This window comes from Mustela nigripes, chromosome 7 (assembly GCF_022355385.1).
Source record: "Mustela nigripes isolate SB6536 chromosome 7, MUSNIG.SB6536, whole genome shotgun sequence".
Taxonomy (NCBI): Eukaryota; Metazoa; Chordata; class Mammalia; order Carnivora; family Mustelidae; genus Mustela; species Mustela nigripes.
Window position 1 is genome coordinate 32,040,718 of NC_081563.1, and position 15,404 is coordinate 32,056,121.

Sequence of the window (15,404 nt, forward strand, 5' to 3'; positions counted from 1 at the left end):
ACGATGCATATGAAGAATATGGAGTCTGACATGCAGCCCTAAGCAAATGTTCAAAAAGTGACTTCTGTGACTTTTATCACCATTATTGTTATTGTTACGTGGATATGTGAATTTCAGGAAAAAAATTCCACCATCTGAAAAAAACACTAATAAGAAAGTAAATTCCTGTTAAATCAAGTTCTGCACATCATCATTTCCTAGATTTCTGGACCCGCTTGAATTATGCTGTCAAATTCTCCCTGTAAGTCCTCCGACACAGAAAAGAGAAAACAAACCCAGTATGACAGTTATGTTTTCCCTGCCAGCATTTCAGAGCCTATCCATGCTACTTAGATGATACAGACTTAATTCTAAGACTACATACATACTGAAGATCTAGATCAAACACAGAAAAAGATCTGAAACAATCAAAGAAAAAAAGAGACAAACCAAAAAGCACTCTCACCTATAGAAAACAAACTGATGGCTACAAGTGGCAAATGGGTGGAAGATGCGTGAAATAGGTTAAGGGGATTAAGAGAAGAATAGGCATATCATGATAAGCAGAGGGTAATGTACACAATTTTTGAATCACTATATTGTACACCGGAAATTAGTATAACTCTGTGTGTTATACACTGAAATTAAAATTTTAAAAAAGGACCAACTGGTTTGTCATGAGATTGTTTTGATTTTATCTTACAAATAATGAAAGCTTTTCTCCAGAAACTAGAATGGGCAGCCTACAAAAGGCTAGAACACTACCTTGTTCCACAAAGTATAAGAATTCTAGCAATTGAACTCGTGTTTTTCTTTTACCTAAAAACCAGGTTTTGTGGCTGACAAATTACTCACTGCACGAACCACCAGTTTGGACCACCTCTGTGAGGGCCTGGGGATACCCTTGGAGCCCTGCCCACTCAAGCGCATCCTTATTTATTCTTTGCAGTGCTTGTTCCCTGGCTCAGTGATAGGCAAGCAAATTAAGCTGATCTCAGTAGTATGTATCCTTGCCAATCTCTGAACTCCAACCAGCCCTTTACGGTCTACATAATTGTGTGTGTCCCCATATGTATATGTACATATGGATGTATGTATATAAACATACAAGAAAATCTGGAGAAAAATCACCAGAAGTTGACAGTGTTCATATAGCTGGTAGAATGATGATATTTTGTTTCCTTTTTGTTTAATTGTATTTTTCTTACTTTTATTATAATGACCAAACATAATCTTTGCTATTTAAGTTTTAAAATGTTACAAACTAATATTATATTATATGTTACTGACTGGAATTCAAATAAAAATTTAAAAAATTATAGTCTGTTGGTTAATTAAAGGATGACTGGGAAAACCAAATATAAATTAAAACCACGTGGGGGCACCTGCCTGGCTCAGTCGGTGGAGCATGCAACTCTTGACCTCAGGGTGGTGGGTTTGAGCCCCAGGCTGGGTGTAGAGATCATTTAAAATAAAATAAAATCTGGGGCGCCTGGGTGGCTCAGTGGGTTAAGCCGCTGCCTTCGGCTCAGGTCATGATCTCGGGGTCCTGGGATCGAGTCCCGCATCGGGCTCTCTGCTCAGCAGGGAGCCTGCTTCCCTCTCTCTCTCTGCCTGCCTCTCCATCTACTTGTGATTTCTCTCTGTCAAATAAATAAATAAAATCTTTAAAAATAAATAAATAAAATAAAATAAAATCTTAAAATAAATAAATAAATAAAGCCGCATGAGTAAGACTGGAAGTTCCAGTGACATATGCAGACTAAATTCACATTTAAACAAAGAATCTGTCCTCATGTCTGAATAAGTTTTAATTTAGCTTTAGGCTCAAATTAGGTATCAGTTGTTAAGAAAAGAAAAAAGAAAAAGTAACAAAATAACAAACTTTAGATGCAAATTCTTCATTACATCACACTTAAAGTATTTCAGATTTGGTTTTTGTTTTTCAAAAAGTTGTAGACTGGCCATCATGAAGCTGTCTCCCTTCACCACATTCCAAATCAAATCTGAATCTTATCAATCCTCTGAGGCTAACTACCAATTCAGAGAAGAACATAGTAAATAACACCACAAGGAGGCAATTAGCAAATTCCAAACCAACAGAATAATTCTACACAACAAATAACCAAGTTTCCTCAACAAAAAACTTCAAGGAAAAAGAAGAGAGATAAACAAAAAGGATAAAAAGAAGGAACCTACAAACATAAAAGAAATTTGAGACACATCAACTAACTGCAGTATGTGGAACTTACTTGTTGCTAGGAAGCTATATTAATACTGTTGAGAGAGAACAATGGAACGTGGTATGTATTTTTATCATTTGTTACAGCGTATTTTAAAATCACATAATTCATCCAGATTGAGTGTACAATTCAACAGGGGTTTTTTTTAGTAATTTATCAAGTTGTGCCAGCATCACTGTAAACCAGTTATAGAATATTACCCCAGTAAGATCCCACATGTCCATTAACTGTTAATCACTACATTCTCCCACACCAGTCCTCTAATCCACTTTCTGACTACAGATTTGCATCTTCTGAACATTTCACATAAATACAATCACACAGTATACAGTCTCTCGTGTCTGGCTCCTTCACATAGCACATTTTTAGGTTCATTTATGTCACTGCATCCATCAGCAGTTTGTTTCTTTTCATTGCTGAATAAAATATTCCACTGTGAGAGCATGTTTTGTCTTTTCGTTTACCAGTTGACAGGCAGTTGTTTCCAACGCCAGACTATCATGAATAATGCTACCATGAACTGGTGTACGAAAGCCGTGTGTGCAAATGCACAAGAGTGGAACTGCTGGGTCACTATGGCAAATTAGTGTTTAACTTTTTAAGTAAAGGCCAAACTGTTTTTCCAAAGTAGATGCACCAGTTTATGCTCTTGTAAGAGTTCCTGCTCATGGTTATACTTTGAATTGTTATCTTTAAGCCATACATGCTGGAAGATTAAGGGCTGAAATGATAAGATATTTGGGATCGGATTCAAAATTACAAGTGGGAGAAGGAGGGTAGTAAGTATAGATCAAACAAGGTTGGCCATAGTTTGAAAACTATAATACTGTTAGTAGTAAGTTACTGACTATAGTACTCTGTTCCAGGCACTATTTTAAGGGCTTTAACTATATTAGCTCATTTAATCCCTATGATAACCTTTAAGAGGAAGCTACTATTATTACTTCCACTTGAGAGAATCAGACAGGTTAAACGATGTGGTCAACCCAGGACTATAATCAAAGTATCGGAGCTTCAGACTCATGCTCTTTACCAACAGGCTGTATACTCCAAGCTTACCAACAAGTGATATGTGACATTAAAACAAAGAAATTAAATGCTAAAATTCAGGTGGCTTCGATGAAGAGTTAAGCAGGGAATCCAATGTTAACTAAATTTAAGGATATATCTCATAGCATATATTGAATAATACCCTTGTTAACCTCTGATGGTAGAACATGATTTTTTCTTCTTGTTTCAACTGTATTTTTACTTTTATAACAATAATCAATAAATGCATGAGAGTTTCAAGATTAACAACATAACACAAACTCTGCATTAATCAGAAAACAAATAACTCGATGAACAGGAAGATTTTCAAGTTCCTAATTTTTTAAAGGAAACATTAAGATGTGCTGAATGAATACTATACACCAGAACAAAGTTCAGTGCTATGGACACAAACTTGCTGAAAGCCTAGAAACAAAGAAAGGCAATTCTAAAATGATAATACAGCTGTGGTACGTGCTACAAGGGAGCTGTTCCTGCAGGGGAGCCCTCTTACTCAGACCAGGGGCAGGGAAGACGTGAAGGAGAAGGCACCAAACTGACTTGAAGGAATGGTGTATGTATAAACTACTTCTAGTTAGAGACAATTTCATCAAATAACATAGCCACTTCTTAAAGATTACAAATGAAGGCCCTACTTCAAATGCCAAATCGTATTTTTTTTTTAAACCTCAGATTTCACCAACTTCACATACAAATGGCCAACAGACACATGAACACATGCTCAACATCACTCAGCATCAGGGAAATACAAATCAAAACCACAGGGAGACAGAATTGCTAAAATGAACAAATCAGGAAACAACAGATGTTGGCGAGGATGCGGAGAAAGGGGAACACTCCTACACTGTTGGTGGGAATGCAAGCTAGTGCAACCAATCTGGAAAACAGCATGGAGGTTCCTCAAAAAGTTGAAGATAGAGCTACCCTACGACCCAGCAATTGCACTACTGGGTATTTACCCCAAAGATACAAAAGTAGTGATCAAAAGGGGCACCTGCACCTGAATGTTTATAGCAGTGATGTCCACAATAGCTAAACTATGGAAAGAGCCCAGATGTCCATCAACAGATGAATGGACAAAGAGGAGGTGGTATAGATATACAATGGAATACTATGCAGCCATCAAAAAATGAAATCTTGCCATTTGTGACAATGTGGATAGAACTAGAGGGTATTATGCTAAGCAAAATAAGTCAACTGGAGAAAGACAATTTTATGATCTCACTCATATAGAATTTAAGAAATAAAACAGAGGATCGGGTGCCTGGGTGGCTCAGTGGGTTAAGCCTCTGCCTTCAGCTCAGGTCATGATCTCAGGGTCCTGGGATCGAGTCCTGCATCGGGCTCTCTGCTCAGCAGGGAGCCTGCTTCCTCCTCTCTCTCTCTGCCTACTTATGATCTCTCTCTGTCAAATAAATAAATAAAATCTTTTTAAAAAAAAAAAAAAGAGGATCATGAGGGAAGAGAGGAGAAAATAAAACAAGATGAAACCAGAGAGTGAGACAAACCATAAGACTTTTTTTTTTTTTAAAGATTTTATTTATTTATTTGACAGAGAGAAATCACAAGTAGATGGAGAGGCAGGCAGAGAGAGAGAGAGGGAAGCAGGCTCTCTGCTGAGCAGAGAGCCCGATGCAGGACTCGATCCCAGGACTCTGAGATCATGACCTGAGCCGAAGGCAGTGGCTTAACCCACTGAGCCACCCAGGCGCCCAAACCATAAGACTCTTAATCGTAGGAAACAAACTGAGGTTTGCTGGTTGGCAGGGGGTAGTAACTGGGTGCTGGACATTAAAGGAGCCCTCCTTTAATGTGATATAATCAGCACTGGGTATTATATAAGATTGATGAATCACTGACCTCTATCTCTAAAACTAATAATATATTATATGTTAATTAACTGAATTTAAATAAAACCCCCAAATCTTCCCTTTTTTTTAAACCTCAGATTTCAACAACTTCAAATATCCCTTAAAACATAGGAGATTCAAAGAAAAACCCATCTTGTAAGTTAAAGTGTTAACTGTACTATAAAAAATCTGTAAATATGTATAACTGAGAAAGTATTTTTTCTATTCATTATATCTGAGTGTGATCTGATCATAGTCTGTCAACAAATCCTTAAATTTCATCTTAATGGCACTTCTAAAAAGTCTACTGATGATGTAAGCCAGGGGCGGGCGAACACAGCTGCAGGTGGCCTGGTTGCTAAGAATGGTTTCTCAGCTAAGAATTCTTTTTTTTTTTTTATTTTAGAGGGAAAAAGGAGAGAGATGGGGAGGGAAGAGGAAAATCTGTATGCAGAGACCACATGTGGCCCACAAAGCCTAAAATATTTTACTATCTGGACTTTTCAGAAAAAACTGCCCACCTTTAGAAACAAACACAAAAACAAACTATGGAATGGGTTTCTGCTCACACCAAGGATAAAACCTGTTTTTATCAAATCCGTGTATCATCAGTTTGGAGCAGAGGAAGCCACCAGAAAGGCACTACCACCACTGTGGAACTCAGTCTAGGCACTAGCACAACCACTTGCTTGTGGCCAGAAAGAGAGAAAGGACTTTTAAGAGAGAGTAAACAAGACTATGGTAGTTACTCAGAAAGACATTGCAAGGGGTGAGGGATTTCAGAGAGAAAATATAGGTGATGGGGCGCCTTGGTGGCTCAGTCGGTTAAGCGTCTGCCTTTGGCTCAGGTCATGATCCCACGGTGCTAGGACTGAGCCCCATGTCGGACTCCCTGCTCAGCAGGAAGCCTGCTTCTCTCTCTCCCACTCCCCTGCTTGTGTTCCCTCTCTTCTGTATGTCTCTCTCTGTCAAATAAATAAATAAAATCCTTAAAAAAAGAAAGAAAGAAAGACAAAGAAAGAAAATGTAGGTGAAGCACGGAAAAAAGAGTCATCCTAGAGGCTCTACAATAAGCTGCTTAAGTTGGAAGGTAACTACAATACCATATTAGTGAACCATAAAATCTGAAGGCTAGGTCTACTGAGAAAACTGAGGCTCTGAAAAGTTACTGGACCAAGTTCACCCAGCAAGAATGTGGGACACACAAAGCACTGGGCTCCAAGCACCCCAATCTCAGTTCAACTCTTTCCCGTGCATCACACTGCCCTCACCACAGGACAGGGTTAATCTGGAAAAACAACACTAGTGACTGGTGACAAGTTAGCTCAATTGAGTTCAGAAGGAATCAAGACTTTTCACAAGGTCGCCTCCCTCCCCCAGTTAAGAGTTATCTCTCAAGGAAGAACTGGGCCATGTGTCAATAGGTCTTGAAGAGGAGGAGGAAAGACTAAACCCCAGTCTATTTTCCAGAAGATGTTAAGAACAATCAGAGAATGCTAACCAATCATTTAAATCAGCTTTAAAGTTATCTAATGCTTATGGCAATAAGAAACATTAAATTTCAATTTACCTGGTTCCAATTTTATTACTTTAATTGCTGCCAATTCACCAGTGTTAACATTCCGTGCCTAAAAGAGAAGAAAAGATAACTGTGAAAAAGAGCTTTCATAAAAAACTTTATGAAATGTAATTTTAGTTTACTGTTTATTTTCAGTTACACAGAAACATTTTTTTAAAGCAAGAACTACAGATGGTTTTCTATTACAAAATAGACAGTATATTCTTCACAATGAAGGTCAACATTAACTCAACTGTAAATTTAATAATGGTAATAATAAGTCAACACACAGAGAGACTTCTGTATGTGCCAGGCACTGTTCTAAATGTTTTACAGTAATTCATTTCTCCCCACGACAATTTTATGAGGTAGGTACAACTACTATATCCATGTTGCAGGTGGGGAAACTGAAGCACAGGGAAGTTAAAAAACTTGCCAAAGCCATAATGCTAGTAAGTGATAGCAGCAAGATTCCAATCCAACAAGCCTGACTTCACAGAGTCTGAGCTTTTAAGCATTATACTCTATTGCCATGCATTCAAAGGTGAGGTAAAATTTTGAATTGCTTAACTAGACTTAAACTTTTAAACTTAAAAATCTTAGAATGTGGGGGCGCTTGGGTGTCTCAGTCAGTTAAGTATCTGCCCTAAGCTCAGGTCACGAACCCAGCGTCCTGGGATTGAGACCTGCATCAGGCTCCCTGCACAGTGGGAGTCTGCTTCCCCTCCTCTCGCCGCCCCTCCCCACTCTCTTACATGCGTATGCTCTCTAACAGATAAATAAAATCTTAAAAAAAAAAAATCAATTCATAATATTTGATTGTTGATATTTACAACTGTAATTATGTATAAGTAAGCAAACAAATTTTCAATTTGTTTGAATATGGCAGTCATTGTCAACTTAAATGTTTTACAGTTGGATCAGAATCTCCAAAATGCTTCAAACTGTTATACCTGTCACATAATATTTAAACTGCTAATTGAAACTTGATTTTCATATCAAGCAATGAAGATCAGTATATACAATTCCCTGAGCACAGAAAGATACAATCCTGTGGGCAGAATTACTCTTAGTCACAATATATATATTTTTTTAATTTTATTTTTAAAGTTATCCCTACACCCAACATGGGACTTGAACTCAAAACCCCAAGATCAAGAGTTGCTTGCACACTCCACTGATTGGGCCAGCCAGGCACCCCACAATACTCTTATTAAAGGATTAGTGAAGATCAGTGAATCACCCACAAGTAATGGTAACAGCTTTAACAGTGGAATCCTTCTAAGAATACAGGAGCATTAAAAACATCAGATAACAATCTAGGAAGGTAGATATGGAATGGAACCACTGTTGCAACATAAAATTTAACTTTTTAACTCAAAGAAGAACAAAGGTAATTTTAAAAAAGATTTTATTTATTTATTTGACAGAAAGACAGCAAGAGAGGGAAACACAAGCCAGGGGAGAGGGAGAGGAAGAAGCAGGCTTCCTGCTGATCAGAGAACCAAATGCAGGGCTTGATCCCAGGATCCAGGGATCACGACCTGAGCTGAAGGCAGCAGCTTACCAGCTAAGGCTGAGCCACCCAGGCACCCCCAAGAATAAAGGTATTAAAAGTTCTCCACCATATCAAGTTGCCTGGCTGGCTCAGTCAGAAGGACATGTGACTCTTAAATCTTGGGGTTGTGAATTCCAGCCCCACAGTGGGTACAGAGATTACTTAAATAAATGTCTTTTTAAAAAAAAAGATCTCCCCATACAAATTCTTTAAAAAATGTAAATTAAATTGTCAGGGAAAATTCATTCCTTCTGAAAGAAATCCCCATAACCAATGAATGCTTATGATGGCCAACTTATTACTGGCAGTATGAAACAGATTTGAAGTTATTTCAAATTAAACTTAATCCCCATTAAATGAGATACATATTTCAGGGGCACCTGGGTGGATCAGTCCTTTAAGTGTCTGCCCTCAGCTAAGGTCATGATCCTGGTGTCCTGGGATCAAGCCCTGCATCAGGCTCCCTGCTCAGTGGAAAGCCTGCTTCTCCCTCTGCCTACCCCCTGCTTGTGCTCCCTCTCTCTCTTATCTGATGCCAAATAAATAAAATCTTTAAAAATAAATAAATAAATAAATAAATAAGAAAGAAAGAAAGATATGTATTTCAAATATAGTGCCAGGTAAGTGTTCATTCCCCTCCCAAGGATAAGAAGACAGACAGACAGACAGACAGACACACACACACACACACAATGAAAGAGAAATAAAATCAGAACATCATTCTGGGAGCATTTTGTGAAAAGGGGGACAGAGTGTACCTGTAAAATATTCAGGCATATCGCATAAACATGATCCACAAATCTCCTCAAACAGTATCATAACTGTTTGCCTCTCCTCACACTTCATGCATGAACTTTTAGGTCTAGATGCTCTGTCTTCTAACCCTCATCTTTTTAGTACTTCTCCAAATAAAATAAGATGCTACTCTCCCCAATTCTCAATTCTCCACTTAAAAATCTTGCCATGATTTTGTTTTCTGTTTACTGAAAAGAAGTTCAGAGTATGGCTGATTCCACTATAGAAGAGCTGAGATAATACGAACTCCAAGAAAGCCAGGAGGATATTTTTCTAGCTGAAATTTGGCTCCTAATTGACCACAAGAGGGCACTATGGACAACACAAGTTACACAAAGTGTCCAAAATGGCTACTATACACAACATACTACTCTTCTAAAAATAGATTTACTAATAGTTAACACCGGCATATATTTAACAGAAAAACTGTGACAGTAAGAAACTTATCAATAGCACTTATCAGACTAATGTCATATTTACTACTACAGGCTTGACCTATAATTTTTCAAAATTTAAATCAGTCCAGAATTTTTTTTAGTCCAGAATTTGCTTGAAGACAACAAGAGTTTTTTAGACTTACAATTTTGTAGAATGAACAAAAAACCAAAACAACCAAAATAATTACTAATCTTTTTTACCTGGAAATATTTTCCAGTATGTAACTTATTCGACAGAATTAAGGTAGTTCATAAAAAGGGAAGAAAAACAATAAAAACCCCAAGCAAGTTGAATTTCTGAGCTTTCCTGCATCAAAATCCTTGTTTGTTAATGAAAAGTCTTATATATATATATATATATTTTTTTTTTTTTTTTTAAGATTTATTTATTTGACAGAGAGCACAAGTAGGCAGAGAGGCAGGCAGAGAGAGAGGAGGAAGCAGGCTCCTTGCTGAGCAGAGAGCCCAATGTGGGGCTCGATCCTAGGACCCTGAGATCATAACCTGAGCCAAAAGCAGAGGCTTAACCCACTGAGCCACCCAGGTGCCTCCACTTTTTTTTTTTTTTTTTAAGATTTTACTTTTTATTTATTCAGAGAGAGAGAGAGAGAGAATGAGAGATAGGTAGGTAAGGGGCAGGAGGGAGAACGAGAGGGAATTTCCACCACGCTCCCTGCTGAGTGTGGGGTCTGACCCAGGGCTCAATCTCATAACCCTGAGAGACCATGACCTGAGTCAAAATCAACAATCAGATGCATAACTAACTGAGTTACCCAGGAGCCCCCTAATCAAAAGTCTTTAAAGCATTATGATTCATAAGAATCTTGGTATTTTGGCTAAACCATATTTTGCTGTCTCTAAATTTAGTGGTCAAGATTACTCACTGAGATTAACATAAAAATTAATAGTGTCTCCTATGCTCTGCAACTACTATTCATTTTTTATGATTTTATTTATTTGAGAGAGAGGTAAGGGACAGAGGGAGAAGCGGACTCCCTGCTGAGCAAGGAGCCTGATGCAGAGTTCAATCCCAAGACTCCAGGATCAAGACCTGAGCCAAAGGCACAGGCTTAACTGACCTGATCCACCATGCAACTACTATTCTCTTAGCCATCACCAAGGGCAATTTATTAGTAAGAAAATGAGACCAAGGTAAATAATGTAAAATACTGCCATGTATAAAGTTTAAAAAATTTTAAGATTTATTTGAGAGAGAGCGTGCACAGGCAGCGTAGAAAGTACACAGGGAGAGAAACTTAAGCAGACTCCGTGCAAGCACACATCCCAACACGGTGCTTGATCTCACAACCCTGAGATCAGAACTTCAGCTGAAAACACGAGTCAGACGCTTCACTGACTGTGTCACCAGGTGCCTCTAAAGTTAAAAATCTTTAATTCAATATCAATAACATAAAATTCTCAGATTTGCTCAGGGCAGAAAACGAAGGATATATATTCTAAGCATCTAGACCTCTGAGCCTTCTGCCACCCCACTGGTTTGACCATCATTCTTGACTTGCTCTGAAAATGATCTTCAGATCGTGTCATTCTTAAGTTGAAAACTCTTCAGGAATATACATCATTGCTTTAAAGACAAAATTCAAATTCCTTGTCAGACAATTTAAATTTTTCACTAAATACATAGCACTTTTCATAATAGATTTTTATTGAGATATAATTCGCATACCATAAAATTCACCCTTTCAATGCATACAATTCAGTGTTTTACCATATTCACAGTTACATAACCATCACTACTACCTTTGGGACATTTCATCACCCCAAAAGAAAGCCCAGATCACTCAGCAGTCACTCCCTACTCCACCCCCTCCCAATCCCTGAGAACTACTGGTCTGCTTTCTCCTTCTATGGATATGGCTATTATGGATATTTCATATAAACAGGATCATACAAAATGTGGCCCTCTGTGCATGGCTTCTTTCACCCAGCATAACATTTTTGGGTTCATCCACACTGTAGCATGTATCAGTACTCGACTCCTTTTGTTTCTGAATAATAATAATCAATTGTATGGAAATACCATATTCTCCTTATCCATTTTCAGCTGAAAGATATTTAGTTTTTTCCCCATTTTTTAGCTATTATGAATAATGCTTCTATGAACACTGGTGTACACACTTTTTTTAAAAAGATTTTATTTGAGAGACAGTGCAAGCATGAGTGCGGTAGTGGTGGGGACGTAGGGGCAGGAAGAGGAAGAAGCGGGCAGCCTGAAGCACCGTTGTGGGGCTTGATCCCCGGGTCCTGGGATCATGATCTGAGCCAAAGGCAGACACTTAACTGACTGAGCCACCTAGGAGCCCCTAGTGTACTCATTTTTATTTTCAATTCTCTTGGGTACAGACAGGCCTAAGAGCAGAACCACCAAATCACATGGTAACTCTACGTTTGGCTTTTGAAGAACTGTCAAATTTTTCTCCAAAGTGGCTGCACCATTTTATATTATTACCACCAATATAGGAGGGTTCCAATTTCTTTGCATCCTTGCCCATGTTTGCTGTTACGGTTTTTATTTTAGCTGCACTAGAGGATGTGAAGTGGTATCTCTCACTGTGGTCTGACATGCACTTCACTAATGACTAATGATGTTGAGCATCTTTTCATCTGCTCATTGGCCATCTGAATATTTTCTTTGGAAAAATGTCATATTCACCTCTTTGTTCATTTTTGTGTTATCAATGACTTAGAAGAATTCTTTATAGATCCTGACATGTCTCTTACCAGTTACATGATTTGCAAATATCTAATCCCATCCTAGGGACTGTCCTCTTTCCTTGATGGTATTCTTTAAAGCACAAAAGTTTTTAATTTTAATCAAGTCCTACCTGTCTATGTTGTGTCGCTTTGCTCGTTGTATTACAGCTAAGAAACCAATGCCTAACCCAAGGTCACAAAGATTTTTGTCCTGTTTTCTTCTAAGTATTCTATAATTTTAGCTCTTTCTTTTAGGTTTATGATCCATTTTGAGTGAATTTTTATATAGTGTCCAGAGGCCTCCAATTTTATTCTTTTGCATGTGGTTGTCTAGTTGAAAAATACAGCATTTCAACAATAAAACTTTTTCACTATCTTGCCCCAGTCTGTCTTTCCAGTCACTTCTTAATTTGCACTTTATGCTGCACCCAAACTAAACAAGTTGCCATTTCCTAAAACTATCCACACGTTTGCTCTCTGGAACATACTGCCCAGACGAACATACCAACTCTTTCCTGGGCCTAACTCCCAGATAATCCTTTAAAGCACAACTCAGGTTATTATCACTCCCCACAAGCCTTTTCCCTATTGCTACTCTGGCTAAGGCATCGCACATCCACACACTCCCACAGATCCTGGGTAACCTTTCCCAAATGGGAGTGAGCCTGGGTAAGAAAGTCCTGCACATCTAGAACTGGTCTCAGTTCAGAGGGGCTCTTGCAAACCATTATGATTCAAAGCTGTCTAAGAAGTCAGTTCGGTTCAGTCAACCCTGTAGAAGCCATTCATATTAGAACTCATTTGGGAAAGAATCTTTCCAAGATGATTTCATGCTGACTACTGCATTATCTCGAACTATCAGTAAAGTATTTCTTGAATGTGAAAGTGGGAGTAAATAACATCATCAAGGAGCAATTATTAAAAGGCAAAAACTGTGCTACCATACAAAATAAAGTGAGTTAAAGACAGTCACTACCAATAAAATAATCTATCAATTATGTACCAAACACCCTCACACACTCAAAGCTTACTACTTAGAAGGGTCTGTGCATCATTAATATGAAGAAAGGTTCAGAAATGGAAGTGAAGATACACAAAGTTTAGTCCCGGCTCTGCCAGTAACTAGCAGTAGGAGCTCAGCAAATAATTTCCCTTCTGTCTTCTTCCCAATTCCTTCCCCCAACTTAAAAACATGAAAGTGAAAAAAGACTATTTCTAATGTTCCTAATTCTGAAAGTCAGTGTTTATATCAAATCATCTAAGTCTAAATTAACAGATTCCAAATACTAAACCAGCTGGTTCGTTATATAAGAATCACATTAGAAGTTTAAAAACAAAAGAGTAACAAAAAACACCACCACTGCTTTTCAACCAACAGATTTAAGACAGGAACCATGTATCTGTATTTAAAGCTACTGATGTGTTTCTAATGTTCAGTCAGGTTTGGGGACCTGGTGTAAGGCACTATGCCTTTTGAGGTTTATAAAATATAAATACCAACTTCTAAATCCGAAAAGAGTGATACAGGGATGGCTTTATGAAGGAGATTACCATTTAAGCAAACGTTTGCAAGACCGACTGGATTAAAACATAGAAGAGCAATGGGAAAGAGGAAAGAAAGAAAAGCATGAGCAAAGGCACAGGAAGAGAAAACACAGGCTATTATGAGTGTATATGATGGGCCAAGCCTCAGGGTGCCTCCCATATAAATACTCCCTTTCAGAGGGAAATGGCTAACCCGCAGCCCCTGCTGAAGGAATAGTCTGGATTGCTTTTCCACAGTTACTTGAACTGGGTGTGAGCCTACCACAAGGGCAACTAAATATACAGGAAGACTGATCCAGTGACCTCTGTCCCTCATTTGCTCGGGACATTTCTAGTTTATGCCTACTGTCCTAATGGAATTCTTAACAGTGCCTACTCATTCTCATTCCTAAAATTAAATTTTTATTTAATTTGGATGATAAAGCCACTCTGCCAGTAAACCCTGAGCTGACACGAAAAAGATATAGGCCAGATTCTCTAAAATAGGGGTCAGCAAACATGTCCATTTTCTTAAATTCCAGTATAGTTAATACAGTGTTAACATCAGTTTCAGGTGGTGTACAACACAGTGACCTGACACTTCTATACATCATTCAGTGCTTTTCACTGATAAATATACTCTTAATTCCCTTCACCCATCCCTGCACCACACCTCCCCTCTGGTAATCATCTCTGTTTTCTATAGTTAAGAGTCTGGTTTTTTAATCTGAGATAGATTTTTTTATAAAGCTTTGCTGGAACACAGCTATGTTCATTTGTTGAAATACAGTTTATGGCTGTTTTCATAATACAATGGCTGAGTAGCTGAGATGGAGACCAAATGCAATACCTGTAAGTATTTACTTGGATGGAGATGGAGACCATATGTAGTACCTGTATTTAGTATGTGGCTCTTTAGAGAAAAAACTGGCTGACCTCCACTTTGAAACAGCATTGTCCAAGAGAACTTTCTGCACTGATGGACCTGTTTTATATCCGCACTGTACAACAGAGTAGCCCCAGGCCACATGAAGCTATCTAGCAACTGAAATATATCTAGTACAGCTGAAAACCGGAAGTTTGTGTATGCAATAAAATATTTAAATTGGGGAGTTTTCATTTTTTTGAGATATAACTGTGCTTAAATTTTATTAGTTTTAGGTGTACAACATAATTTGATATATATATATACTGCAAAATGATGACCATAATAAGTTTAGGTAACATCTATGACCACACATGCTTAAAAATTCTTTTTCCTAAAAAAAAAAAAAAAAAAAAAAAAATTCTTTTTCCTTGTGATGAGAACTTTTAAGATCTATTTTCTCATCATCTTTCAAATATACAATATAGTGTTGTTAGAATTGGAGTCGCCAAGCTATACATTACAACCCCAGGATTTATTTAGCCTACAACTGGAAAAAAATCAACTTTAGGGGCACCTGGGTGGCTCAGTAGGTTAATGCCTCTGGGGTCCTGGGATCGAGCCCTGTGTCAGGCCCTCTGCTCAGCAGGGAGCCTGCTTCCCTTCCTCTCTCTCTGCCTGCCTTTCTTTTTTTTTTTTTTTTTTTAAAGATTTTATTTATTTATTTGACAGAGAGAGAAATCACAAGTAGGCGGAGTGTCAGGCAGAGAGAGAGAAGCAGGCTCCCGCTGAGCAAAGAGCCCGATGCGGGGCTCGATCCCAGGACCCCA

General features: G+C 38.2%; 1 protein-coding gene across 8 annotated transcripts in view; it reads right to left on the bottom strand.

The window, feature by feature from the left end:
- The window catches only part of MAP4K3 (mitogen-activated protein kinase kinase kinase kinase 3), a 198,171-nt gene that overhangs the window by 124,223 nt on the left and 58,544 nt on the right, over positions 1 to 15,404 (bottom strand). For all 8 annotated transcript variants that reach the window (XR_009405292.1, XM_059405517.1, XM_059405514.1 and 5 more), the window contains exon 2: positions 6,693 to 6,750. Coding sequence is in view for 7 of the 8 variants with exons in the window: in XM_059405517.1 (XP_059261500.1) it covers positions 6,693 to 6,750 (58 nt within the window). In the remaining variant the exon portion in view is untranslated. The remainder of the gene's footprint in view (positions 1 to 6,692; positions 6,751 to 15,404) is intronic.